Source organism: Megalops cyprinoides, chromosome 20, assembly GCF_013368585.1.
Source record: "Megalops cyprinoides isolate fMegCyp1 chromosome 20, fMegCyp1.pri, whole genome shotgun sequence".
Classification (NCBI taxonomy): Eukaryota; Metazoa; Chordata; class Actinopteri; order Elopiformes; family Megalopidae; genus Megalops; species Megalops cyprinoides.
The window spans coordinates 23,319,782-23,345,000 of NC_050602.1; the positions used below are offsets into that span (position 1 = coordinate 23,319,782).

Genomic DNA, 25,219 nt, shown 5'->3' on the forward strand with positions numbered 1-25,219 from the left:
GGCGCAGTGTGCGTTTGTTTACCACGGCCGGGTTTGGCACGCTCCGGACGGCTCTGAGCCAATCGGAGCGCCGCGTTCCGGACGTGGCCCCGCCCTCAGGCTCCGGCGCGTGACCGCGCAGCTCGGGAGACGCGCTTACGGAGAGGGGGACAGGTAAAGATCGCGCTCCCGCACAGTCCTCGGTGTGACACGGGATTGAAGCAGTAGCCTACACCAAAAAGTGGCTTTAACTCCGAGCAACCGCGTCAAACGATCCCCGTGTGCTGTAACTTTGTTATGCTTCTGACGCGCACAGCGTTGCGGTACACAGCGTGCATTCGTGGGCGGAGTGACATGCTTACGTTGGCGGCGCGTCACCGCTGGTTGTATGGAGTGGCTACGTGCATTTATGCACATACGCGCAGAAAAAGGAAAAAAAAAAAACCAACGGCTTCTGTGGTCACGCTGATCTCCTCTTTTTTATTCGTGTTCTAACATGTTATTGTTTTTTATCTTATTCTCCATCGGATTTTTTGAACAATTCTTCCTAAATAAACATTATGACACATTATGAGCGCTACATCCAAATATCTTGTCTACAAGGAGAACCGGGGTGGGTTAACCCCTCCTTCCTATGTGCCGCTAAGGTGTATTTAGTCGCAAAGTTATTCCTGCAGTGAACCGCTGGCAGACTCGTTCATTTTCAGGTTTAAGAAGATATACGGATTTGCGTGTAACAGATCAATAACTTAATAGTAAGAATCAACAGCTTTTTACAGACTCGTATTAGTACACTTAATGATTCCACATAGTGCTAGTCAGCAGTACTGTACAGCGACACAGAACGCTGTAATTCACTTATCAATTAAAGGTACCGTTTCTCCGGTGGGGGTCTGCACTGTTGGGCAAGGTACTTAACCAGAACATTCTCATTGCATGCCTTTAACACATAATATAGTAACATAGGTATGTCGCCAAGGACACGCAACTGCAATATAATGGTCAGAAAATCTTTTGTCACAGATACCAGCGTTTGTGCTGATCTGACTGAAATGTAAAAATATGCATCGAATAATTCAACTGACCTCAAATGATAAGATCACAATATTGTATTATCAGAGCTGGCTGGAGTCGTAATGCTTCGCATGGTTGTGCAAGGAAGATAATCTCAGCATTAGAATTATGACTATTTCAGGATATTCAAAGCTGTCATGCTTAAATGAACGGACTTGAAAGTTTTAGTAACTCAGATATTCTGGATTTACGTTAACCGATATTGCTTTGATTTGTCCGGGATCAACAGCAGCCTCAAAATTAACGACTGGATTGGACTGTTGCTGCCACCCTGTGGCGACATTGAAGATTACGTCAAGGACGGTCTTAAGTAGACGGTGATAAAAAAAAAAATGATTTAGCGGCGATTCAAATTTCCTGAGGGTATGGCGGAAATATAGATGAGAAAGATGAGATGGTGAGTTAAGTATTCAGAACTCAGTTCTGTCTATGCTAATTCTGTCTGAAAGAGTATTATATAGGAAGAAGTTCAGAAGTGTGCCTATATTCTGGCCAGAAACCCTTCCAATTGAAAATCCTCGCAGTCTCAATACAGCCTAATATTTCCACTCTAATCCATCTCAGCTGTCAATGTAACTACTTACCCTGAATGGGAACAGTTTCCTTCAAGTGGAATTTCCTGAGAAAATAGAAAAGTGCTTAAGAATGAACATATTTCAGTATCCTTCGACAGTCAAACCCTCTAGACCAAAAGACTGGGTGTAATAATTTTTGGAGAAATTATTATTTTTTCCCCCCAACTGTAGTAGGATTGACACTAGCTGTAAAGGAATGCACAGCATAGAGTTGTACAGTCTAATTGAGGGGAATATATACAGTTGTAGGGCTGTAAGATTTGAGTATCTCCAGAAACAAACCGTATAAATAAAACATGAGTGACCAGAGATGGCTTTTCCATTGCTTTGGTTTATTTCTACAAATTGCCCGTTTGAACCCTGCATGTTATTTGGATCACGCACGCACTAACAGGCTCGGAGAGAGCAGCGGATTTGAATCAGCAGTCCTCCAGGGGCGAGCCCCAGACGAGCATCACACCGTAATTGCATGCGATTATATCTGGGCATCTGGCCAGCCATTGGATCAGTTTCCAGTGCCGTCACTATGGATGGCAGGCAATGGGGTGGAATTAATGCATTAAAAACGGAAACAGCCTTCAGAGGCCTGTGCTAATGCTGCCCAAAACCACACACACACACACACACACACACACACAGGCATGCAGACACGCACACACACCGGCACACGCATGCACACAATCTGCCAACCGAACGTCTTCTAACCTTGGCCAACTTTTAAAGAAGAGGTCCTGAGCGCAAAAAATGCGCAGTTGCAGATACTGGTGAAAAAGAATCAGATGGGAGGCTTCAGGGGTCACATATAAAGACATGAGATTGCAAATTCAAATTAATAGCACTGGAATTGTCACCACGGGATACCGGCATTTGCATTTCAACAACTGCAAATCTGTCAGCTGGGGGCTTGAAAGTTTTTAGGATGCTGTAGCTGAAGACTAAGAATCTGAGAAAGGTGATTCAACTTCCTCTTGCACTGTATTAATCAAGTACTTAAGCCCTGAGGTAGAATCATGGCCCTCAGTGATGCTTCTTGCTCACTGAGACAGACCTTTATTATGGCTCATGCACAGCCCAGGGCTGTTGCAGACTGGGGGACCAGCAAACAGCCCTCAAATTAGCATAATCAATCATAGAAAGCTAGTAAAAGCCACATTCTGTACAGACACTGCTCTGACTGATTATGCAACGGATTTGATCCAGAGTTACTGAGCCGTGTTTGTAGAATAGCAGAGAACAAGATGTTTCCAGGGTAAAACAGTGATGGTTGAAAGAAGAGACATTTTTAGGATTCAGCCGAATCCAGCATCCATTATTAAATATTATTAGGCCAAACAGAACTGAATTCTGAATCTTACACATTTCACATATGCAAGCATCAAATGCAAAGTAAAGAAGAAGGGAGTAAAGTATTGAGTCTTCATATTTACTCGTTCATATTTTCACAGCACACTTTGCCATCTGTCTGCTTCCAGAACGCTCAAACTGCGCTCCTCAGACTGTAACATTAATTCAGCATGAAGTCATGCTGCCCTAAGATTGCGTGGCACACTAGCATGTCCATGTCACATGAAAATAGTAATGCTGTCTAGCTGTCAACCGAAATCATAATTCCGACGTCCCTCCACAACAGAGTAAGGCTGCATATCCATCAGCGGCCATCACCTGGCATGGCTAAATGAATGTTTTGGGCGTGGGGTGTCCACTGCTGTTTAGGGGCTGTAAATCCAGCATCGCTGCTGAAGTTGCGTTCCTATCTCCCCGAAGAGCCCTGGGACATTTCTGTGGAAGGGTTACGGCAGCTGATACCGCTAACTCCAGCGGGCCACAACACGCTACGCTCCGCAACATGCTTCAGGCGCAGATGTTGTGGCAGCAGCCGAGCTGTGTATTATTTAGCTTCCTCTGCGCAGTGACAGTACTCTGCATAGCGTGATGCAGGGCGAGCCTCTCCACTGCGGGCCTGGCTGGCGGCCCCGGGCGGGAGGAGCCGGGGACGGAGCGCTGCCAGCTGGACAGCTGTGTGGGGCGAGGGAGAGCTTCTCCCGCCGGGGCCGCGAAGACACAAACACCGGCAACACGCAGCGCCAGGCAGGGATCCACACGGGACAAACAAGCTGTACAAAACCCAATTATTCAACTTTATTAACATCAAGGAGATTTCTTCCGCGACATCGTTTTTTTTTTTCCTTTTTTTTTATTAACAAATAGAAAACAGACTGTGTATACAACAGATTGAACCTCTACAGCACTATGCATACACAAGGTAAAAATGAACGCTTCTCTGACATCTGTCCCTCCTAGTCCAATATCCCCCGCCTCCGCTCTCCAGTTTTGGCCAATGAGAAGACGCGTTTGATTTCAACGTAAAGATCCTCCATTCGTCGCTTGTGCTGCTTGTGCCCGTGGAAGGAGACCATTCTCCTGGGCCTCTGTGGGTGCCATGATAAGACAGTAGCTATAACATTGTACCATTAATACATATTCAATGACAAGTCTTTTCTTGTTAATATTCCCATGTTGGTTTGTCAAGAAAATCCAGGATTATTTGTGGATTATTTAACAATAGTCGAAGCTGTTGCAGAGTGGCAACAAATGTATATATGTATATATATATATTTATATGTATATAAAAAATAATAGCAGGCCAGTCCAAGGGAAAAAGAATTCTCATTTCCTGGAAGATGGTGGTTACTGTACAGGTGTCTGGTGTAGGCCCTCGCCCCCTCTCCCTGTCATGACCGTTTCGGTTCGCGGTTGTGGTCAACATGGTTCCTCTCGGCCAACTCGTTACCTGGTGACCAGGAAGAATCAAGGGTGGATGGCAGGGGGAGGGGGAGGGGGGAGGGGGGTGTCGGTGACTTTGGAAACAAGCAGAGTCACTGTTGCAGGGAGAAAATGGGGACTGATCCTTGCCCCAACATCTTTTGTGCTCAATGTGCATCAGTGTCTTTGAGCAAACATGGTTTTCTTCAGAAATCATAGTTACATGGAGGACAAAGCCAGGATCTGTACATGACTGTTTTCATCTCTTTTAGATCGTTCACTCTTCCGTACCTAAAGAGTTTATATAGTACCTCTAACTCTGGTGTGTGTGTGTGTGTGTGTGTGTGTGTGTGTGTGTGTGTGTTTCACATGTTTGCTAAGATTCGTTTCCTTTTGTAGAGAACCAGAAAGTGAAAAGGCCTATAACAGTTATCCCCTGCTCTGCTGGATAAGACTTGATTAGACACAAGAAATATAAAATGCAAATGATAAAATCATGGAGAAAAATGAAACGGACAGCAGCTCAGAGAACGCCAGTTCTCCAGTATTAGTATCTAGGGACGTGTTAAAAATACATGTCCCTTGTGCTAACATTAAAAAAACAAAACAAAAAAAGAAACAATAAAAGAACCAATTACATTAAATTTACAGACCCATTCGCCAGGCTGTTAAGACTAAAAAAAAAAAAAGTTAAATGATTATAAAAAAATCTAAATAATATTTTAATAATGGTAATAATAATAAGAATAATAATAATGATAATGGTAATAAAAAAAAGCCAATAAAATATTTTAGTGCTACCAGTAGCATAAGACGGCCAGAGAGGGCCGCTGTATGCGGTTTAGAAACCAGGATGCCATTGGAAGCTGTTGCTTTCTGTTGGAGGGGGTGGGGTTTAAAGCGATCACTGTGTGCCAGTCCGAGTGGATGGCTCTGATTGATGGCTGGCCAACCTCTCCATCCCCTCCCTCTGGCAGCTCTCTGTACAGAATTAGGTGGGCGGTTATGGCTCAGAAGGAACACTTGGCACTCCTGAAAGGGGGGGGGGGTCTGTGGTCTTGTCCAGGAGTGGTTACGTTGCATAGTGATCGAAGCTCCCCAGGTACTCCAGCGCTGCCCTGTAGCACAGCTGGTACTGGTCCTGGGGAAAAAACAACACAGACACTGCTGTTGTCAACATCCTCCCAAAACTGCACACCTGTGAGAGCACACAGCGGGAATGCCACTCTGTGCATGATTAATGGATTATATATAGTCAGGTGAAGGGGATGTGTATGCAGTATATGCCACCTCTGCTGGACCTTCCTCCTCACCCACCCCCTTTGGCCAAAACCCCACCCCCTTCAGACTGCGATCCTCTCCCACTGGCCCCGCTGACCACACCCCTCTGTTCTAGCCCCACGCTGGCCCACCTCTGTCTGCACCATGGCTGGTCTCTGGGTGCGCAGCGTCTTGACGGTCTGGAAGAGATCGACCACGCCCTCATATCTCATCCTCTCCAACACGATGCTGAGGGTGATGAACACTCCTGTCCTGCCAACACCAGCACTGCGAGAGGAGGGCATACATTACCCACTGTCCTCATTTCACACACACACACACACACACGCCCCACAGGACACCACACAGTCCTCATTTTACAAACAATGCGAAGTACACACACATACTACACATGGCACAGACCACACTCCGTAATCATTTTCCACACTCATTTTACACACACATTTTACAGAAACCACTTATCAACAGTGGTTACTTCTTGTGCTATATTACCAGTCTGCCTTACCTGCAATGCACAGTGATTGGTCCATCTTGTCCAAACTGCTCCTTGGTTTTGTGCACTTGGCCAATGAAATCGATGAATCCTTCCCCAGTTTTTGGCACTCCTTGCTCGGGCCAGTCAGTAAACTGAAACTGACGGATGGTTCTGGACTGGCCATCCTGGGGAGCCAATGAGAAGCAGACTGAGGTTGAGGTAGACTACCCACCTGTACTAAAGGCCAATGACAGGTAAAGACTGATGTGGAATTACTGTCCTCCTGTGACTTTAAAAAAGTATCTCAAAGAAAGTACTCCTGTATTCTGTCATGTTAACAAAGCATTTTACATTAATCATATTCCTAGAACTAGCTTATGTCAGTGCTTTTTCCTCTCCCACATTCCATTTCCCTCAGCACAATGCAAGGTTACAGGTACACAAAGCGCGCACCACAATGTCTGAGGCAAGAAAAATGTCAGCCTGACTTTTGTAAAGACCAAGTAAAATGACAGAATGAGATAGCACTTCTGAAGACTGCATACTGTGGGGGGAAAAAGAATATTACATTCTCTTCATAATCAGACAAATACTATCCACCTTTCTAAAAATCCTTACAGGAAGGTCCAATAGACCAGTCAATTAGCTTCAGGTCCCTCTTGTAGAGTACCCCCATTTTCCCTATAGGGCATATCTGTCTTATAGGAGACCCCTAAGCATGTACATGTGTAATTCAAGGGCACTCAGCGTGATAAAATGATCATGTATGTTCAGTGAAGTATGCACAGTGAGGAGGGTAACAGCATACGGTGATGAAACACGGTGACGGTGAGGACTGGTGGCCCTGAGCGGTAGTATTCCCAGCATGCTGTGGGGGGATGTGTTTGTGTCACTGAGTGCAGTCAGACAGAGAGGGACAGAGGGCTGCAGGAATCCCCGCGGAGGGCTTTTCCTGTACCGCTGAGGACCAGACCCTCAGGCCACAGGCAACGCTGCTGATATCGGCGCACACGCACACACACACACACACACACACACACACACACACACACACACACACACACACACACTCACTCATACACACACACACACACACGCACGCACACACTCATACATACACACACACACACACACACACACAGACACACACACACACACACACACACACACACACACACACACACACCAGATTCTCCTTGGCTGAGTGCAGGGCTGCAGGCTACTGTCCACACGGTGCTGGGGAACATGTGTGAGGGACGACAGTGCAGTGCTCGTGTCTCCTCTTCAGCACACATTTACACGGAGCAGAGTGTCGCGGGGACGTCCAGCATTCGGTCCCGGAGGAGTCGGATATCTTTAAAAGCACTCCTATGTGGCCAGGGCACTGCATAGGAACTGACCCGAGCCCTCTTATATAAGCATTACTCTTATCCTAGCCCTGGCCCTTACTCCCATCATATCAGTTCATGTCATGTCACTCGCCCTTATCCGGGTACATAAATTCAGGAAAATAAAACACCTAAATCTACAGTAAGAATATTACATTCTTACAGGCAGCAGTGTAGCGTAGTGGTTAAGGAGCAGGACTCGTAACTGAAATGCTGCCGGTTCGATTCCCCACTGGGGCACTGCTGCTGTACCCTTGGGCAAGGTACTCAACCCACAGTTGCCTCAGTAAATATGCAGCTGCATTAATGGATAACATGTAAAAATCTGTAATTAATGTAGGTCGCGCTGGATACGAGCGTCTGCTAAATGCCAGTAATGTAAAAAAGAATAGTGAGCAGTAGGTGTCTGGCTCTCCTCTGCTGTGCCGCGGCAGCGGAGGCCGTGCGGCAGCGGAGGCCGCGCGGCAGCGGAGGCCGTGCGGCAGCGGAGGCCGCGTGGCAGCGGAGGCCGCGCGGCAGCGGAGGCCGTGTGGCAGCGGGCGAGCTGCACGGCGGAGGGGTGACCCACCCTGGCGTCGGTGACCTTGAACTCGCGCAGGATGTACTGGGGCATGTTGTACTCTGCCATGGGGTCCACCACGAAGTACTGGTACCGGGCGGAGCGCTCCGCGGGCCAGTACTGATGGCACTTTTCCTGGAGAGAGACAGCGAGACAAAGCCGGGTCACTGTGTGCAGCGGGGTGTCAGGCGACAGTGTGTGACGCGGTTACCAGACCCCCCCCCCATTGCAGGCAGTACTGGTTACTTGGGTAACTTCAACAGCACCAAACTCACTGCTCCCCACGGCAGCAGCAGTCTGACCTACTCACCCTGCCCATCTCTCTCAGCTTGGTCAGCATCACCACGATGGTGGAGTTGTGCTCCCACAGCATCCTCCAGAAGTCCTCGGTGGTCTCGGCCAGGGGGCCCTGCGTGGCCAGGTAGGCCTTCTGCTGCCTGCAGACATAGGAAACAGTACACTGAGGGGCTGCGAGATCCAAACCCTCACAGCAGAGAGAGAGAGGGAGAGAGAGGGTGAGAGAGAGACTGAGGGAGAGAGAGAGAGAGACTGAGGGGGAGAGAGAGAGAGAGAGACTGAGGGAGAGAGAGAGAGGGAGAGAGAGCGAGTGAGAAAGACAGAGAGCAGAGAGCTTTGCGACAGTGTGTAGCAGAGAGAGCGAGCGAGAAAGAGAGCGCGAGACAGGCAGAGCACCACTGCTGGTATTCTCCAGAGTGCAGCAATGGCGGTTCCAGGTGCAGTCTCCCTGGCTGCCAGCGGAGGGCAGCACAGCTCTGTGTGGGACACGGCAGTAATGCGGACAGCCCCCGCTCTCCCGAGCACGGCCGCGGAGAGAGCAGCTAATGAAGGTGCTGCAGGGGAGGCAGAAACGTGGAACCCGCAGATTATGACCGGCTCCGGGCTCTGTTTCTGCATACAGAGAGACCGGGGAGGAAGAGGAGGAGGCAGGAAGGCTGAGCAGCCACTGAGATCAGTGCTGCACCTCCACCTGCCCTGCTGACACCGTCTGACAGCAGCACCCAAAATCTCCCTCTAGAGGAGTATGATGGAAAACAATCAGGCCGTGTGCAAGGAACAGCTACCACTGTCGTCCCCCTGAAAAAAACCCTCCGCCTCTACCTTCCCAACACCGCCTGCTCTGTGGCTGCACAGTTTAATACATTGCACTGCCGGCGGCGTGGAGAACAGGGTTTTGATTAAGAGCTCCGATCCCAATGAGAACACAGTTTACCTCTATTTTTCAGTCTTAATTACCGGCAGTGAAAACGCTGGGCCTGCATTGGCAGGGGGACCGAGAGTCTGAGTTGCTGCCTTTCAGGCGCTCGAACCCTTCCGGGCAGGCGGGCTGCGGACGGCGCTCTCTCCGCTGCTGCCGTTTCATTGGCCGCAGCTCCCTCCTTCCCGTGGAAAGGCCCGGAAAGGGGCACGGGGAGCACCTGTTTGTATTTACCCACCACGCTAAGCGCTGTAATTACAGAACGGCAATCGCGCGCTGGCCGGCGGGTCCCCCAGGCGGGGCGTTCTGAGGCCCCGCTCCGACAACAGCGGGGAAATTAGGAGCCCGGCAAACTCAAAAAAAAGGAGGAGGGAGCGCGTTTATAAAAACACTTCATTAAAATACCTTCACGTTGGGAATAATTGCAATTATGGTATTTACACTTCAATAAAGGAGGGCCCTCTCTGGAGACGCTTTCATTAAGTTTTAATATGATAAGAAATGATGGGCCGTGTCAGGCTCTCGCCGCAGTCTGCTTCGGGCTGCGGCTCGGTGGTGTTTCGCTGTGCCAGCCCCCCCCCCCCCCCCCCCCTCCCCCGTCCCAGCAACCCAAAGGGGTCCCCTCTGCATTTCCCCTGAGGGCCCTCATCTCCTCACTGCCCCTCCATCTCTGTGGAAACGCACTCTGTTCTCCTGTAAAGCGCGTCAGGCAGGTGCTGAACGTGGGGATCAGTTAAGAGGCGTCTGCGCGGTCGGCGCTCGGGGGAGCGGCGATGAAGCCATCGAAACGGGGAATCACCGCCTCTCCCCCGCGCATGGGGCTCGCCACAATTCGCAGGAGACACCACAGACGCAACAGTTAGAAATCAGGCACACGTATAGGCGGAGCTGTCAATACAAACGGCATCACTCCAGGCTGAGGACGACAACAGGCAAGGACTGGGAAACCACAGCCGTCAGCATCTACAGGCAGCTCTGCTCTTACATCCGGGATGAGATGGTGTGATGTCCCTGCTGGCTGTAAATGCCTTCACCTTCCTCTGTAACTCCTCTTTTTTTCTTCCCCTCTCAGACGCGTGCACCAGCCTCTCCCCCCCCCCACACCCCCCCTACGCCCCGCCCTGCCCCGCCCCGCCCCCGCCCTGCCCCGCCCCGCCCTCGCTCCGGGGCGTACCGGTATCCGTCGATACAGCTGGCATTGATGTAGTCGGAGCCCTCCACGCCCCGGATGGGCTGCAGACACACCCGCGTCGACTCGAAGGGCATGATGTTCACCAGCCGGTTCTTGAACTTGTTGCAGGGCAGGTTGGCACTGATGAATCTTGAGGTATGTGCTTTGGAGTTGGCCAGTCTCTGTTTTGGGGGGGGGGGGGGGGGGGGGGGGGGGGGACAGAGATAATTGTAACAGTTTATTGTGATGAACTACATACCACTGCCTCCTGCGTAGCACTCTCACCTCTCACCTCCACTCTCTCCTTCAAATCTCATCCCCGCATAACTCACCATTAGTGAAAACACATGGGAGCAATACCCTGCCAGCATGCCGGTCTCTCTCACCCACACACCGTACAGCACACAGAGGCACATGCTTCCCCATGTGCAAAGCTGGGGCAAATGCGTTCCCCCACTGAAAAACAAAGGAGAGCGAACGCCGCCCCGCTACTCATAAAGTACTCCGCCAAGCAGCTCCTGATGGGCCCTAATGTGATTGCTCTGAAGCGAGAGCAGGCGCCGATATCAGGGCTGCTTGCTAAACAAATTCGCAGCTCGGCCGGCGTCTAAACCTCATTACTCCCGCTCTGGATTTACAGCCATCCTCGCTGCACTACAAGTCTGATCCCTGTAATTTGGGCTGACGAGCGGTCCCCCCAGGAAAGCTCTGTCTACAGTGGGGGGGGGAGCAACGCAGAGCCGGCTGATCTGGGGTCAGTGCTGAGCGTGTGGAGTAGCTTATTCCGGTTCTCAGTGTAGCCTGGGCCACGCCGGGATGGAATAATCTGTAGGCCTGTCAGACTGGCTGGTCCTTCCCCCTCTCTCTCCCCCACACCAGCCTGCATGGAGGCCTGCCCGACGGCAGACAAGCTCTTTATTGGTCTCTTTGTTTGGGGGAAATTCAGGTCAAATTTGCACAAGGGAGGGATTCGCTGACCCACTTCCATAAGCAGAATGCTCTGCGATGCCAGCTCTCCTATAGCAACTTTATGTGTGCAAACCACTGTGAGCTGTGCTATAGCACCCAGGTGCTGGGAAATGCTAAAAGGCTACCGCTAAAATGCTACCTCCAATTACTTAAAGCATACAAATACTAATATATCTAACAAGGCTAAAAATGAGTTATTTCAATTAGATTACATTACTGTTTTTGGCAAGCTCATTTGCGTTTTTAGCAAGGTCTGCGTACCTATTTGATGCTGTACAAACTCATACACACCTGCTCAACAACTGAGCCCTCTGTACGAACTCATCAGCTTTAATTACTTACCTTTGCTACCGCCTACAAGCATGAGAGCCAAAATCAGCAGAAATAATTTCAGCTTCTGAACTCAACTTGAGACAGACCTAAAATCTGGTTGCAATCAATGTCATGAATGCACAATATACACCAAATCTGTTAATCGATTTCTGTTGCCCCTATGAATTGCTGCACCCCGCATTCATTAAAGGAGACCCAATCTGTTCCAATCACGACTTCACAGAGGGGTTCTTGTTTGCGAATATTCACTTGGCTGTGTCTGGATATCCATACCCTGAGCTCCACAGTAATATGCCTCTAGCACAAGGCCATGGGGAAGGGGCCCATTTCCTAAAGCTATTAACACTGACCCTCTCTGTGCCCTGCCCAACCAACAGTCCAGGACTAATATGATGTCTTCAGAGCTGCCCTGTCTTATCTCTCTTCAATCATATTTAAGTAGGCGTGCTTTATTCTTCCTTTGTGTGCGGCAGACACACATCAGATGGAGTGGCAGGAAGGGTGAGGGATTCATTCTGCAGGCTGTGCGGGTGACGGCGGGACTGACCCTGCAATCACAGCCTGAGTGCTGCTTTCACCCCCCCGTTACCTTGAACTCCAGCTCCATGGCGGTGACGGTCTCCCCCGGCGGGACCTGGGTGAGCTTCTGGATGTGGGCGTAGAGGTTTCGGGCGGGCACCTCGGTGTTGCCGCAGGTGGCGGCCTCCAGCAGGGCCTCGTGGATGAAGATGTACTGGTCCTCCGTCTGCACCATGTAGTTGCGCTGGGAGCGCATGCAGGTCACGTGGCCGTAGATGTCCACGGTCTTCTCATGCTTCATGCGCTCCAGCATGGCCTCGATGACGATGAGGCAGCCTGTCCGACCCACGCCAGCACTGCGCGCGCACGCACGCACACACACGCACACACACACACACACACACACACACACACACACGCACAAGTGCAGAGACACACACACACATGCACACACACACGCAGAGACACACACACACACACACGTGCAGAGACACACACACACATGCAGACACACACACATGCAGACACACACACACACACACACACACACACACACACGCACACGCGCAGAGACACACACACACACACACACGTGCAGAGACACACACACACATGCAGACACACACACACACACACACACGCACGCACACGTGCAGAGACACACACACACACACACACACACACACACGCACGCACACACACGCACGCACGCACAAGTGCAGAGACACACACACATGCACACACACGTGCAGAGACACACACACACACACGCACGCACGCACGACACGTGCAGAGACACACACACACACGCACGCACGCACGCACACACACACACGCACGCACGCACAAGTGCAGAGACACACACACACACACACGCACGCACATTTGCAGAGACACACACACACATGCACACACACACGCAGAGACACACACACACACACACACACACACACACACACACACACACGCAGAGACGCACACACACACACAGAAAAACGCAGAGAAGGGTTACCACACTACACACAAAGAGAAAACCAGTAAATAGGAGCTTCCTATACTGCACTTAGTAGTTTCCTATCCAGTCCTGACTATGGTAACAAGCAGTGAGTGAGGTGTATCCTATAGACACAAAAACAATAAGCAGTAAATGGAGAAAAGAAGCATCCACTACGTGACATCAGCTGACTGGGCCGTCTGCAGGGGAGGCTGCAGTGCCGGGCGGAGAGGCCCACCTGCAGTGCACCACCATGGGCCCGGCGTCGGCCGGGTTGCAGGCCTTGACCCTGCGCAGGAAGGCTAGGATGGGCGTGGGATACTCCGGCACCCCGTGGTCCGGCCAGGCCATGAACTGGAACTGCCTGACCTCCCTCTTCTCGCTGGAGCCGTTCTGTGTGTGGGGAGAGGGAGGCGCACGGAGACCGTGAGACACACAGCCCAACCTGAGCCAATCAGAACTCCAGGCTCAGGACACCTTCTCCAGTATGGCCAACATGGCTGCAGTCACAGGTTTAATTTTAGTTTTCCACAAGCAAGGTCCTTCCTTCAGCTTTGCGACAGGAGGCATGATATTAAGCCTTGAGCAGTGGCATTTCTACAGTTTAGCGAGGATCTGTGTACGCTCCACTGACACAGAGAGGCACAGTGACGCTCCCCACCATACACCTCCATGCCACTCCCTAAATACTGCTGCACTGTGGAGGCAGAGAAACGCCTCTGCGCAGCCCTGACACATCCAACAAAACACCACACCTGGGCTCAGTTTCCAAATTTAGTGACAGCTCCTGGAGGATTAAGCTTTGATTTTATGCTTCCACTTAATGTATGCGTTTTATTTTTTTTTGAGCAAAATCTGCCTTCAGAAGCTTGCAGGCAGGCGCTCCTGAGAGAAAGGGGGAGGGAGAGAGAGAGAGAGAGAAAGAGAGAGAGGGGGAGAGAGAGAGAGAGAGAGAGAGAGAGAGAGAGAGAGAGAACCCTTACCTTGTACAGGGCGAAGGTGCGCACGCTGTAAGTGGCCAGCTCCACCGTGTCCAGCATGGTCACCTGAATCATGCCATAGGTCTCGGTGCCTCTAATGGGCCAGTACTGGTCACACTTAACCTGTAAGATGCGCACACACACACACACACGGAGGTTAAGGGCTGAACACATTTACATGTTAAGAGCACTAACATGTCACATGGAGTTAACGGTGATCTGTAAAGGAACAGAGCCAGGGGGACAGAATGCTGCCGGGGTGAGAGGCAATGTCCGAGACTCACACCCCACCCCCCCGGCACCCACACACGCCTCACGCCTCCTTACACTGCGGTCAGAGTTTGCCTGTGTGACCAGCATTTCCACTTCAGAGGTGATCAGAATGAGGCGGGGTGAGACCGCAGGGGGTGGGGGGGCGGACAGCTGGAGCCCGTTCTGCACCCCTGCCCTTCTGCAGGGGGCAGATGGAGAGCTGGGCCAGGCTGGGGGAAGGGACAGGGGCAGCGGCTGAACAGATGGGGGCTCACACTACACAGAATCCGACCCCAGGGAAAAAAGGGCTATCCTTTGGGACGGCCACACAGGTCCTGCGGTTCCTGTTCACTGCATCTTGTCCTTGTCCTTGCCGGTGGTGTGCGCGTGCGTTTGTGTGCGTGTGTCTGTACGTGTGTGTGTGTGTCTGTCTGTTGGAGGATGCTGGGTAGTCCGGTGCCCACTGCAGTGCTGTGTAACTCTACATCACAGGCATGCACACAAGGTCATGGGCAGGAGTGGGCTGCCCGCCCTGGACAGCAGGGCCACCACATGGAGCCCAGCACATGGAGCCGGCATGGACCCCACACCAAACGGAGGTCATTCCCTACTGTTCCAGATAACCTTCTCACAACGACTTATTTCAAGGGAACAAATGTGCCACTAGCACTTCACACACTTGCATTGCCGAGTCAAGTACTAATGAACCATTCGCGATACCGGTGCTTGGGACACTTCTCACGAGGACACAGGCACGCTGTGGCTTAACCTGGAGTGAATCAGGGGCTGCGGAGGCCGTGCTGAATGGCATTTAAAAGCACCTTCGCGCTGGTCCTTTTTAGCAGAGTGGAGTGGCATTTGCTGACCACACTCACTCACTCACTCACTCCCTCCCTCTCTCCCAGCTGCTGCCGCAGTGCTTCCTGTTTACGCCTCTGTCAGGGCTGAAAGGTTCTGTCCTTTACCGCCTCCGCTGCAGAGCGCCGGATATGAGGGGGTGACGGGCGGCCGGTCGGAGGGGGTGACGTCAGCCGGGGCCGGGCGGTCAGTCGACAGGAGACTCCCGTGCCTCGGGGGCGAGAATGACCCCACCGACTCTGTCGAGGTGATCCAAAGAGCACCAGGTGCGAGCGTGTCACTGCTAACCCCGGGAAGCTGAGACCTGAGACAGGTGACAGAGACAGGCGGCTCTCTCCCTACACTGTGGCGTTACGGGGGCTGCTTTGGGTTTAAGCTCACGTGTGAAGCGGGCCAGAGGGTGCCGCCTTTATTCACTTACTTACATAAAGTGAATTTTCCCCACTTTTCCACCATGACTTCAGAATCAGCCGCCGTGCATTAGGCTCGATTAGCCACGGCGTCCTCCACCGTCGTGTGGGTGCGGTGAGGCTCGCTGAATACAGAGCTCTGCTGCTGTCACGCACTCCCGCCGTGCACCACGGGAGCACGCGCGGCGCATCTCTCGCTGACGTCATCTGCGCAGCTCGCAGGCACCTGGCGAGCCAATTACGTTCCGCGGCTGTGGGCTCCAGAGCGCCCTTGGCTAACGGCACAGCCAGTGTCGGGCTGTTAGAGGATGCCATCTTTAATCAGAAATGAAAGAGGCTCTGTCTCTTTGTGTTGTGGTCAGACGGCTACTCCTGCCCCCCCGCCAGTGTTAATGGTGTAAGAAGTGGGATGGTCCATTACGACCCACAGTCAAGCCTGGAACATTCACAGACCGAGCCCTCTCCCACCCCCCTCAATACTCCTGCTTCAAACAGGCCTCGTTATCTCCTCACCAGCCCTGAGAGGGCATGCTATCTGCTGATAATCAGCTGACACCGTGCCACTCCGCGCTTCACTGCAAACCCACGTTTCCAGCTTTAGCTTCACGCCTCTCCCCATCTCCTACCCTGACCTTCTGCCTTTCGTCTAAATGTGGAAACGCCCCGCCGCCACTGCCAGTCTGTCAGGCGCTGCGGCGAGAACATTCCGGCTGCCAACGCCCTGACGCTGTGACGACTGTACTCACGCGGGACTTCTCCTCCAGACGGGTCATCATGACGATGGTGTTGGCCCGCTGCTCCCACACCATCCTCCAGAAGTCGCTGAAGGTCTCGGGCAGCGGCCCCTGCGTGGCGATGTAGGCGTTCTGCTTGCGGTAGCCGTCGATGTAGTTGGCGTTGATGTAGTCGCTGCCTGGCACACCTGGGGAGGTGGGGTATCACAGAGGTAATGTTGCTGGCAGAACTGGGGTGTGCATGTCAGTTTAAAACATGCATCAATTATGTACTACAGAAGTTCACAACATAATTTAGCTAACAGGAGTGAACATTATTAAGAGCTTAAATGTTTCAGTTTTGCTACGGTAAAATAAATACATTGGCCTCATTAGCTGTCACTATTCATCACTGGGAGCGCATGAAGAGTATTTTTCTATTTCCTTCCCAGCCAAGTGTAGTGGTGAAACTGTGCGGCCGGGGGGGGGACCCACCATCAACAGAGGAGAGGATGACCCGGGAGTGGTCGTAGGCAATGACGTTTGCATAGCGATTCTTTGGTTTGTTGACCTCCAGGTTGGAGTTCTCCCACGTGAACTGCTGGCCAGGGTCAATGGACTGCAGAGGAGAGAGAGAAAGAGGGAGAAAGAGGGAGAGAGAGAGGGAGAGAGAGGGAGAGGGAGAGAAAGAGGGAGGGAGAGAGAGAGAGAGAGAGAGAGAGAGAGAGAGAGAGAGAGAGAGAGAGAGAGAGAGAGAGAGAGAGAGAGAGAGAGAGGGAGAGAGAGGGAGAGAGAGAGAGAGAGAGAGAGAGAAAGAGAGAGAAAGAGGGAGGGAGAGAAAGAGGGAGGAAGAAAGAGAGAGAGGGAGAGAGAGAGAAAGAGGGAGAGAGAGAGAGAGAGAAAGAGGGAGGGAGGGAGAGGGAAAGATAGAGGGACAGCGAGAGGGGAAGAGAGAGAGAGAGGGGGTTAGAGAAGAGGCTTCTCACGGCCCACTTGTTGTGCTTTGATGTGGAGAAGCCTTTGAAAGTTGGCCCTGAGAACAGCCCTGGATCTGCACAGCAAAGCACTGCACAGGCGTAGCGCCGCACACTCCCCTCACATCACCGCACCGGGGAAAGCTCCGCCAAATCCGCCATCTCCAGCGCCAAAGCCAGCAGAGACAAGCCGTGGGACAAGGTTCGACAAACGCCTAAAAACGTACGGTGAAGACAGCGCTGAAATGAGCAGGAGCTGCCGAGTTTTTTTCCTCTCGTAGTGGGGGAGTGCTGTAAGCTGGCAGGGACACAGCAATAAGAAGCACTCGTGTGTCAGGCTGCCTGTTGTGTGTGAGCCGTTCTCACAATAGCAACGCCGCCAGGGAAAAGTGACAGCTTGAAAAGATCAGGAGACAGGCGAGGAGGATTTAACAACAAGACAGTCCCTGCAGAGCGTCTCACTGACAGAGGCCCCTGCACTGCCACCTTCAGGGCAGGCCATGCCCCTGTAGCCTGTAACTGACAGAGGGCTCCACAGCGCCACCTTCAGGGCAGGCCATGCCCTTGTAGCCTGTTACTGACAGAGGGCTCCACAGCGCCACCTTCAGGGCAGGCCATGCCCTTGCAGCAAGTTAGTAACAGAGGGCTGTGTAGCGCCATCTTCCGTGTGTCCGTGTGGAACATCTAACTAACAAAGGCCCCTGTGCTGCTATTTTCAGGGAACACAAGCGCCATCTTGAGGGCACACAGTGTCCCTGCACCGCCCTGTGCATCCCATTCTTTCACTCCATGCAGACAGTGACTGCCAAAGCATTTTCATTTTCCTCTGACATGAACACAGACGAAAACGTCTAACGTCGCGTTCGCATGAGGATTCTCTCTAAAGCCCTTTGCTTTTCACTTCCTCCAAGACCTCTGTCAGGACTGAAGAGAGGTGAAAAATCACTCTGGTTTAACAGGGATCTTGTCTCCTCTCTTCTCTTCCCTGCATCCCCCCTGCTCCTGCAAGTGCTATCTCGGAAGACAAACACCCTGCAAAAAAGCCATTTGCTGGTCTAATATTACTCTGTGCCAGGATTTGTGAGCCCGGAAAACGCAGCTGAAAGGTGGTCTGGAGAATGTAAAGGAGGTTTGCCGGGTGGGAGAAGACGGTAAAGACCTCAGCTTAAATTCTAAAATAAACTACCATCTGCGTTTCTACTTTCTAATGTTTTTGCATTTTTGAAGGCTTCAAAGACAACACGTGTATCTGCTGGGCTCAGACTAACCTGTGGTGAGCTGCCTCACTCTCCACAGAAAGGAACGTGATGAACTGAAGATTACTGCTAAGGCTGACATGATTTCAAACGCTGCCACGTCACAAACACAGCCCTCTCTCTCCATCTCTCTTCTCTAGCCCTCTCTCTCTCTCTTTCTCTCACCCACTTTCTCACCCTCCCTTTCTCCCTCCATCTCTCCCTCTCTCTCTCACCTCGAGCCCTCTCTCTTTTTTCCTCTTTCCTCTCTCTCTCTTTTGCTCTCTCTCCATTTCTCTCTCCTCTAACGCTCTCTGCCTCTATTCCTCACCCTCTCTTTCTCTTGTCTTCTTCTTTGCTATCTCTCTCTCTTGCACTCTCTCGCTCTCCCGTAACTCTCTCTGTCTCTGTCTTCTTTCCTACCTATCCGTCTCTTTCACCCTCCTCTAACACTCTCTGTCTCTCTTTCCTTTCTCCCTCCCCCCCCTCTCTCTCCATCTCTCTCCCTCTCTCTCTGTCTCAGGCCTGGGTGAAACACAGTGGCCTCTCCCCGCAGAGGGTTAGCGGATTTGTATCAGGCCTGCTCTGACGCATGTTCCTCGCAGGGTTACAGGGCTGGGCGTTTCATCAGGGGAAGCACTGGCTGGTCTGCGACAGAATGGGTCTGTGCAGCGGAACCCGACCAGCTCCGTTACTCCCGGGGAGAGAGGCAGCGCTCACAGGTGCTGAGAGCTGTGGGGGAGAGAGGCAGCGCTCACAGGTGCTGAGAGCTGTGGGGGAGAGAGGCAGCGCTCACAGGTGCTGAGAGCTGCGTGCAGACGGCTCGGCACTGCAGAGAGGCTTCATGGGTACGGTGGCAGAGTGGAGCCGAGGGAGGCGAGAAACGGACTCATTCCCCTGTCAGCCATCTTTCAGCTCGGCCTTATAAAACCCAAACACACGCTCGTAATGTCACGCCATGCAGGACACTAGCGCTTTCCGAGGGAGGGCAGTCACACCCTATTGGTCCCCGCAGGCGTTTGTTCTACCCCAGCACGAAAGCACACACGTACCCTTCAATTAAAGCTAGACAAGACGCCGTATTAGACGCATCGCATACGCACACAGGGAATTATGCATTTACGTGTACGCGTATTCAAAAGCCATTTTTAAAATTCAGTTTGGGTCTCAGGCGTTGTATCCCTGCCATTTTGGAGAGCAGGGAGACACACGGTTCATACGAACAGTAATTGAATAAGCCAGGCAGATCCATCACTGTGCAGACAGCACAGGCCCCCCGTCGTGATTTTTTATCCTCACACTCCGTGTGCTGTTGCCGATGCGGTTGTTAGGCACACGTGCCTGCAACAGAGGCCCAGATGTGTCAGCCAGCGACTGGAACATATGGTTGTCATGCATTCTGAAGGCTGACACATGCTTTCAGTGGCACTGTGGCATAGCCGTGAGGGAACCTGCATTAAGACGAGATGGAGATGCAGGTTTGAATCCTACGTGACAGATCTCTGTATTACTCTCGGGCATGGTGCTGATTAACGTGTGATGTAATGTACACTGTGGAAATCGCCCTGGATAAAGGCATTACTGATCGACTAATCCAACGATTTCATGTTTCCATCTGGAGCTGAAGATGTTATAAAGAGCGAAAAAGCTCCTTCCTCTTCCTGCGTAGGCGTCAGTATCTCTCACTCTCACACGGCGTAATTACACCAGAGCCAGCGGTGGGGTCTCCCCTCTCTGCCCGGTTCTGCCTACTGCACACAACCCGGAGCATCGATCGGCCGGCCCACGGAGGCGCCCTCCTTCCACTCAGCAACGGCATGGAGCAGCTGATCCCTCTGACCCCCCTCATTAACCTGCCAGGTCTGGCTCTCCTGTAAGTGGAGCTGGAGCAGCTGGCCACTCGGAGCCGAACCCTCTGCCCCCCCCATCACCCCCCCACCCTTCCGGAACCCGCGCTCCCTTCCTGCTCCAACCTCATTACAGCGTCTGCCGCATGTCTAATGCGCGTCCACACAGCTCGGCTGCCATTCACGGCCTTATTACCAACAGAATGCACAGGGGGATCTGTGCGTGATAAATGCCAAACGTCAGCGTGAGTCAGGGTGGACGGGAGGCTGTCACAGGGCTGCCAGCTCCTCTGCTCTCTCTGCCAGCTCTCTGTGGCACCGCTGCCACACCCAGCTCCCCCTCCTCCTGTGCGAAACGCGGTGTGTCCCTCGCCCGCGGCCGTGGCCGCCGAGCAGCTGACAGGAGGGACGGCGGTGATGCCCCGCCCATCTCCTTCCACAAACCCAGCTGTAAAAACGCCGGCAGGCGCTGAAACGGCGCTTCTGTTGTGGGGGATTATCAGGTGCGGATGTACAACGAAAGGATCTCTCTATATATATATTTTTTAAAAAAAATGTCCATGTGCTGAGGAAACGCGAGATAACCATGCAGGTTCAAATGAAGTGCGGTTGAGACGGGGGGATGGGGGGTTGGGGGGTTGGGGGAGAGACAGAAAAGGGCAGAGTAATCGGCAGAGCGCCGTACTGCCCCCCCTGGCTGGCCGCACCGTCACGCTGCGGATGGTAATGATCCCGCTCGGAGAGGCGGGCCTCGCGCCCTGTTTAACAGGCTGTTAGAGCGAGGCGCGGCACGAGTGACGGCACGCCGCACTCGCCTCGGCCGCTGCTGCTGTCAGCCGAGCCGCGCTCCCCGCGCCTCCTGTAAGCCCCCCCAAACGGAGGAGCGGAGCTGAGAGTGTGCTCCATGCACAGGCCAGAGCGCTCCAAGCTCCCTAATACACGCTGAATACGCCACACTCATGCAGGGGTTGCCCCACTTCCAGCAGCCCTGAAATCCACTTTTACAACAGGAGCTCTTGTTTGTGATGGTTATATTTCTCAGACAGCTATCTGGTGCATGCGGTTTGCACACAATGAGTGGGTGGATTCAGGTTCAATATTTACTGAAGAAATTCAGTATTTCTAATTGACTAATACTCAGCATGCCAACCTCTAACCTTATGGCACTGATCCAGCTCAGAGAAAATGCACACGCACACACACACACACACACACACACACACACAAATCTACCCATAACCATACACACACACGAGAGTACATACACATTCATCTACATTTTCGTCCACAAACCACGCACACACACTCCAATATCCATGCACCCATACATGCATCCATCCCACTGACACAGACAGGCATACACCCACACACAGACACACAGACGTATTCAACAGGTTTAGGCCAGCAACAGCATGTACTAAACAACAGGTACATCAGCAAGCAAGCACACAACCATCGAAAAACAGCCTCACTGAAAATAACGCAATTCCACATGGTACTTCTGCAGCTTAATTGGTCAACAAAGCCACACATGTTAAAGACGGAGAGGTAGCCAGTAGAGTAGGTAACGTGCAGTTTCATCTTGTGGGGCCAGATTAAATCTTTCAGCATCCCAGACTGTGCGTTCCCAAGACGTGGCAGTTAAAATGACTGTATGCGATAGGTGGTCTCGGATCCATCGCGCAGAATGCAGAACATATGGTTTCCACGTGCGCGTGTGCGTGATAAAAGAAAACCTTCCCCCCCCGGCGTGGCGGGCCGAACGTGGCAGCGGTCCTGCCCACACGGAACCTGGGAGCGGTCCCAAAGCTGACCACAGAGCTGACCGCAGGCTGAACGCGGGACCGGTTAGCAGTCACAGGGCTGACCGCAGGCTGAACGCAGGACCGGGGAGCGGTCACAGAGCTGACCGCAGGCTGAACGCAGGCTGAACGTGGGACCGGGGAGCAGTCACAGAGCTGACCGCAGGCTGAACGCGGGACCGGGGAGCGGTCATAGAGCTGACCGCAGGCTGAACGCGGGACCGGTCACAGAGCTGACCGCAGGCTGAATGCGGGACCGGGGAGCAGTCACAGAGCTGAACGCAGGCTGAATGCGGGACCGGGGAGCGGTCACAGAGCTGACCGCAGGCTGAACGCGGGACCGGGGAGCGGTCACAGAGCTGACCGCAGGCTGAACGCAGGCTGAATGCGGGACCGGGGAGCGGTCACAGGGCTGACCGCAGGCTGAACGCGGGACCAGGGAGCGGTCATAGAGCTGACCATGTGACCATGCTGAACATGTGGCTCCGGGATCGGGGGCTGGGATCCTCGGGGTCCCACCTCGGGGTCCCACCAGTGTGCGCTGCAGGCGGAGAGGTGACGCAAGCCTGGTGGCAGTAATCACAGAGCAATTACAGGCACCTGATTAGAGGCATCTGACAGGAGGAAGGCGGTTTGCTCCCTGGCAGACGGAGGGAAAATGAGGATATGTGCACTGGGGAGGAGAGAGCGGCATGTGTGTGACAGCCCGGTGCATCATGGGAGAGTGGGGGGGGGGGGCAGGTAGTGAGACGTGTGACGGACGCTGACAGCCCATCGGTAACGAGCCTGCGAAATGCACGGCGTAGGCGGTGACGCCTCTCCCTCCGTGCAGGGGGGAAGTGGTGCATTGTGGGAAGTTCTGTTTTTCCCTGCCAATCACTCTGGACGCCAGTGGCAGTGGGGGGGTTGGGGGACAGAGCAAGCCCCGCAGGGGAGCTGGGGCTGACAGACGGGTTGGAAGGCAGACGCTGTTTACAAGCCCGGCGCAGGAGCTCAGCAAATCAGAGGCTGCCGCGCGCAGACGAGGGCAGGTCTGATAATGACCCCCCCCGCCCCCCCCTTCAGCCCTGCCGGTGGAGTCGCACGCTTAACACGGCGTTTAGATCAATACCTTTCCCTCAGAGGGGCCTTATGGGCCTCTGCTGTCCAGCGCTGTCAATCAGCTGCCCCTGGGGGTGGGGAGGGGGGGGGCAGGCTGGCCTGCGTTACATAACAGCCTCACTGATTCCATCATGCTGTCCAACGTCACCAGAACCGAGACCATGCTACAGACAGAAACCCGGAGACCAGAACCGAGACCCTGCTACAGACAAAAACCCGGAGACCAGAACCGAGACCCTGCTACAGACAGAAACCCGGAGCAAAAACTGAACACACAAAAGCAGAATAGAGAAATCTGAGATAAGTGCGATTAGCAGGAGACGTGGCGCGCTCGTTTCGCTGTGATGGACGCAAGGGGACTGAACACGGCAGAAGTGGACCTAAAAAGGCCACATGTTGTGCTATAATTAATGCTGCTTTCCCCCCTCCCTCTCCTCTGCGCAAAAAAACAGCAAACCTCTTGCTCCCGCTCCATCCCCCCGGAAACGCGCCACTTTAAATGCAAATTCGCTTTTTGTAGGACATCAACAACGATAATCCCTCACCCAGCCTCGCGGAGGGGGAAGTGAGGAAAAATAATATTCTTCTGGGAATAGCACGACTCGCGCATATATTCCGCCGTAACCGCTCGCCAAACATAAAGCCCCAAACAGGGTGTTATATGTGAAATGTTAAGTAATCAATCTTCCCTCTTATTATGCAGCCCTACACAAATCCCGAGGAAAAAAACACACACACGGAGGACAAATAGCAGCAATCACAGTAACTAGAGGTCACGCATGAAGTATCTGCTAATATATAGCAGAGCTATAGCGTGATGAAACTGAAAACACAGGGGATACGACAGACAGCGGTTACGAGCGCAGCGGTGAGAGCAGTCCTCTGACGATGAAACCCAGACAAAAGTGAGGAGACGGTGCGATTTTTTTTTTCCCCCGCATCGCCGAAAACGCTCCGTCTTTCACAGTGCCGGGATCGGGCTCTTTGTTTTACGCGCAGTGATTTCAGATTCATTTTCTCCCGAGGACGGCATTTGGGAGACCGCCTGCCCGCATGATTGAGTCTGCACCTCGCTGAGGTACCTCAGAGGGAGAGGGGAGGCGGCAGGGGAGAGATAGCACTCTATTCGCTCCTGATAAGAGTGCTCTCTCCTCACCTGCAGAGCCGCCTGCTCAGATCCTCCACACAGGAGGTTTTAATGTTGCGACGCCGGGCCCGCAGTGCCTGCAATCGCTTCTCTGGCGGTGTCATTTTTCACTCATTAATTTGGCGGCAATGAGCAGCCTGGCAGTTTAGTGCATAAACAGTGAAGTCATGATGATGGCTGAGAGTAGCCTCTAAAGAAAGAGGAGATTTCCCCTTGCTCTTAATACCTGTGTTTACTTTCTTCATCCAGATAAGAGCAGGGGACCAGAAAGCCGTTCCTCTGAGGTAATCTGACAGCATGTTAGAAAAAATCCATGTGGCAGCGTGCAGAGTGTGTCTGAGTTGGGGTGGAGACTGGCGTGAGGGCGACCCTTACCTCGTACTCCTGGGAGAAGCGGAGGCCGTCGTTGGCCTTGAGGCGCTCGATGTGGTCGGCCAGGTCGCACACGGGGATGGGCGGGTGCTCCCTCATGCCTGGTGAGGAAGGGGAGGGGTCACAAGTGGGAGGCATAAACAAGAAAAAACAGAGACTGAGTCAGAGAGGGGGGCAGCAAAGGCCGGTTTCCACACCACTGGCACATCCGCTCTGAGCACACCGACAGAGA

At 52.8% G+C, this 25,219-nt stretch overlaps 1 protein-coding gene across 12 annotated transcripts in view; it reads right to left on the reverse strand.

The window, feature by feature from the left end:
• Window positions 1-5,143: 5,143 nt before the first annotated feature.
• The window catches only part of LOC118795285 (receptor-type tyrosine-protein phosphatase F), a 204,773-nt gene continuing 184,697 nt past the window's right edge, over window positions 5,144-25,219 (reverse strand). For 8 of the 12 annotated variants that reach the window (XM_036553673.1, XM_036553670.1, XM_036553675.1 and 5 more), the window contains 12 exons: window positions 24,991-25,088; window positions 17,005-17,128; window positions 16,543-16,718; window positions 14,280-14,399; window positions 13,535-13,689; window positions 12,373-12,658; window positions 10,485-10,663; window positions 8,405-8,531; window positions 8,104-8,229; window positions 6,178-6,332; window positions 5,804-5,939; window positions 5,145-5,532 (listed from right to left, as the gene is read on the reverse strand). In XM_036553673.1, the coding sequence (XP_036409566.1) occupies window positions 5,464-5,532; window positions 5,804-5,939; window positions 6,178-6,332; window positions 8,104-8,229; window positions 8,405-8,531; window positions 10,485-10,663; window positions 12,373-12,658; window positions 13,535-13,689; window positions 14,280-14,399; window positions 16,543-16,718; window positions 17,005-17,128; window positions 24,991-25,088 (1,751 nt within the window). In that variant the 3' untranslated portion in view covers window positions 5,145-5,463. Of the gene's footprint in view, window positions 5,533-5,803; window positions 5,940-6,177; window positions 6,333-8,103; window positions 8,230-8,404; window positions 8,532-10,484; window positions 10,664-12,372; window positions 12,659-13,534; window positions 13,690-14,279; window positions 14,400-16,542; window positions 16,719-17,004; window positions 17,129-24,990; window positions 25,089-25,219 lie in introns of all 12 variants that reach the window. The other 4 variants (XM_036553666.1, XM_036553664.1, XM_036553665.1 and 1 more) reach the window with 1 other exon arrangement.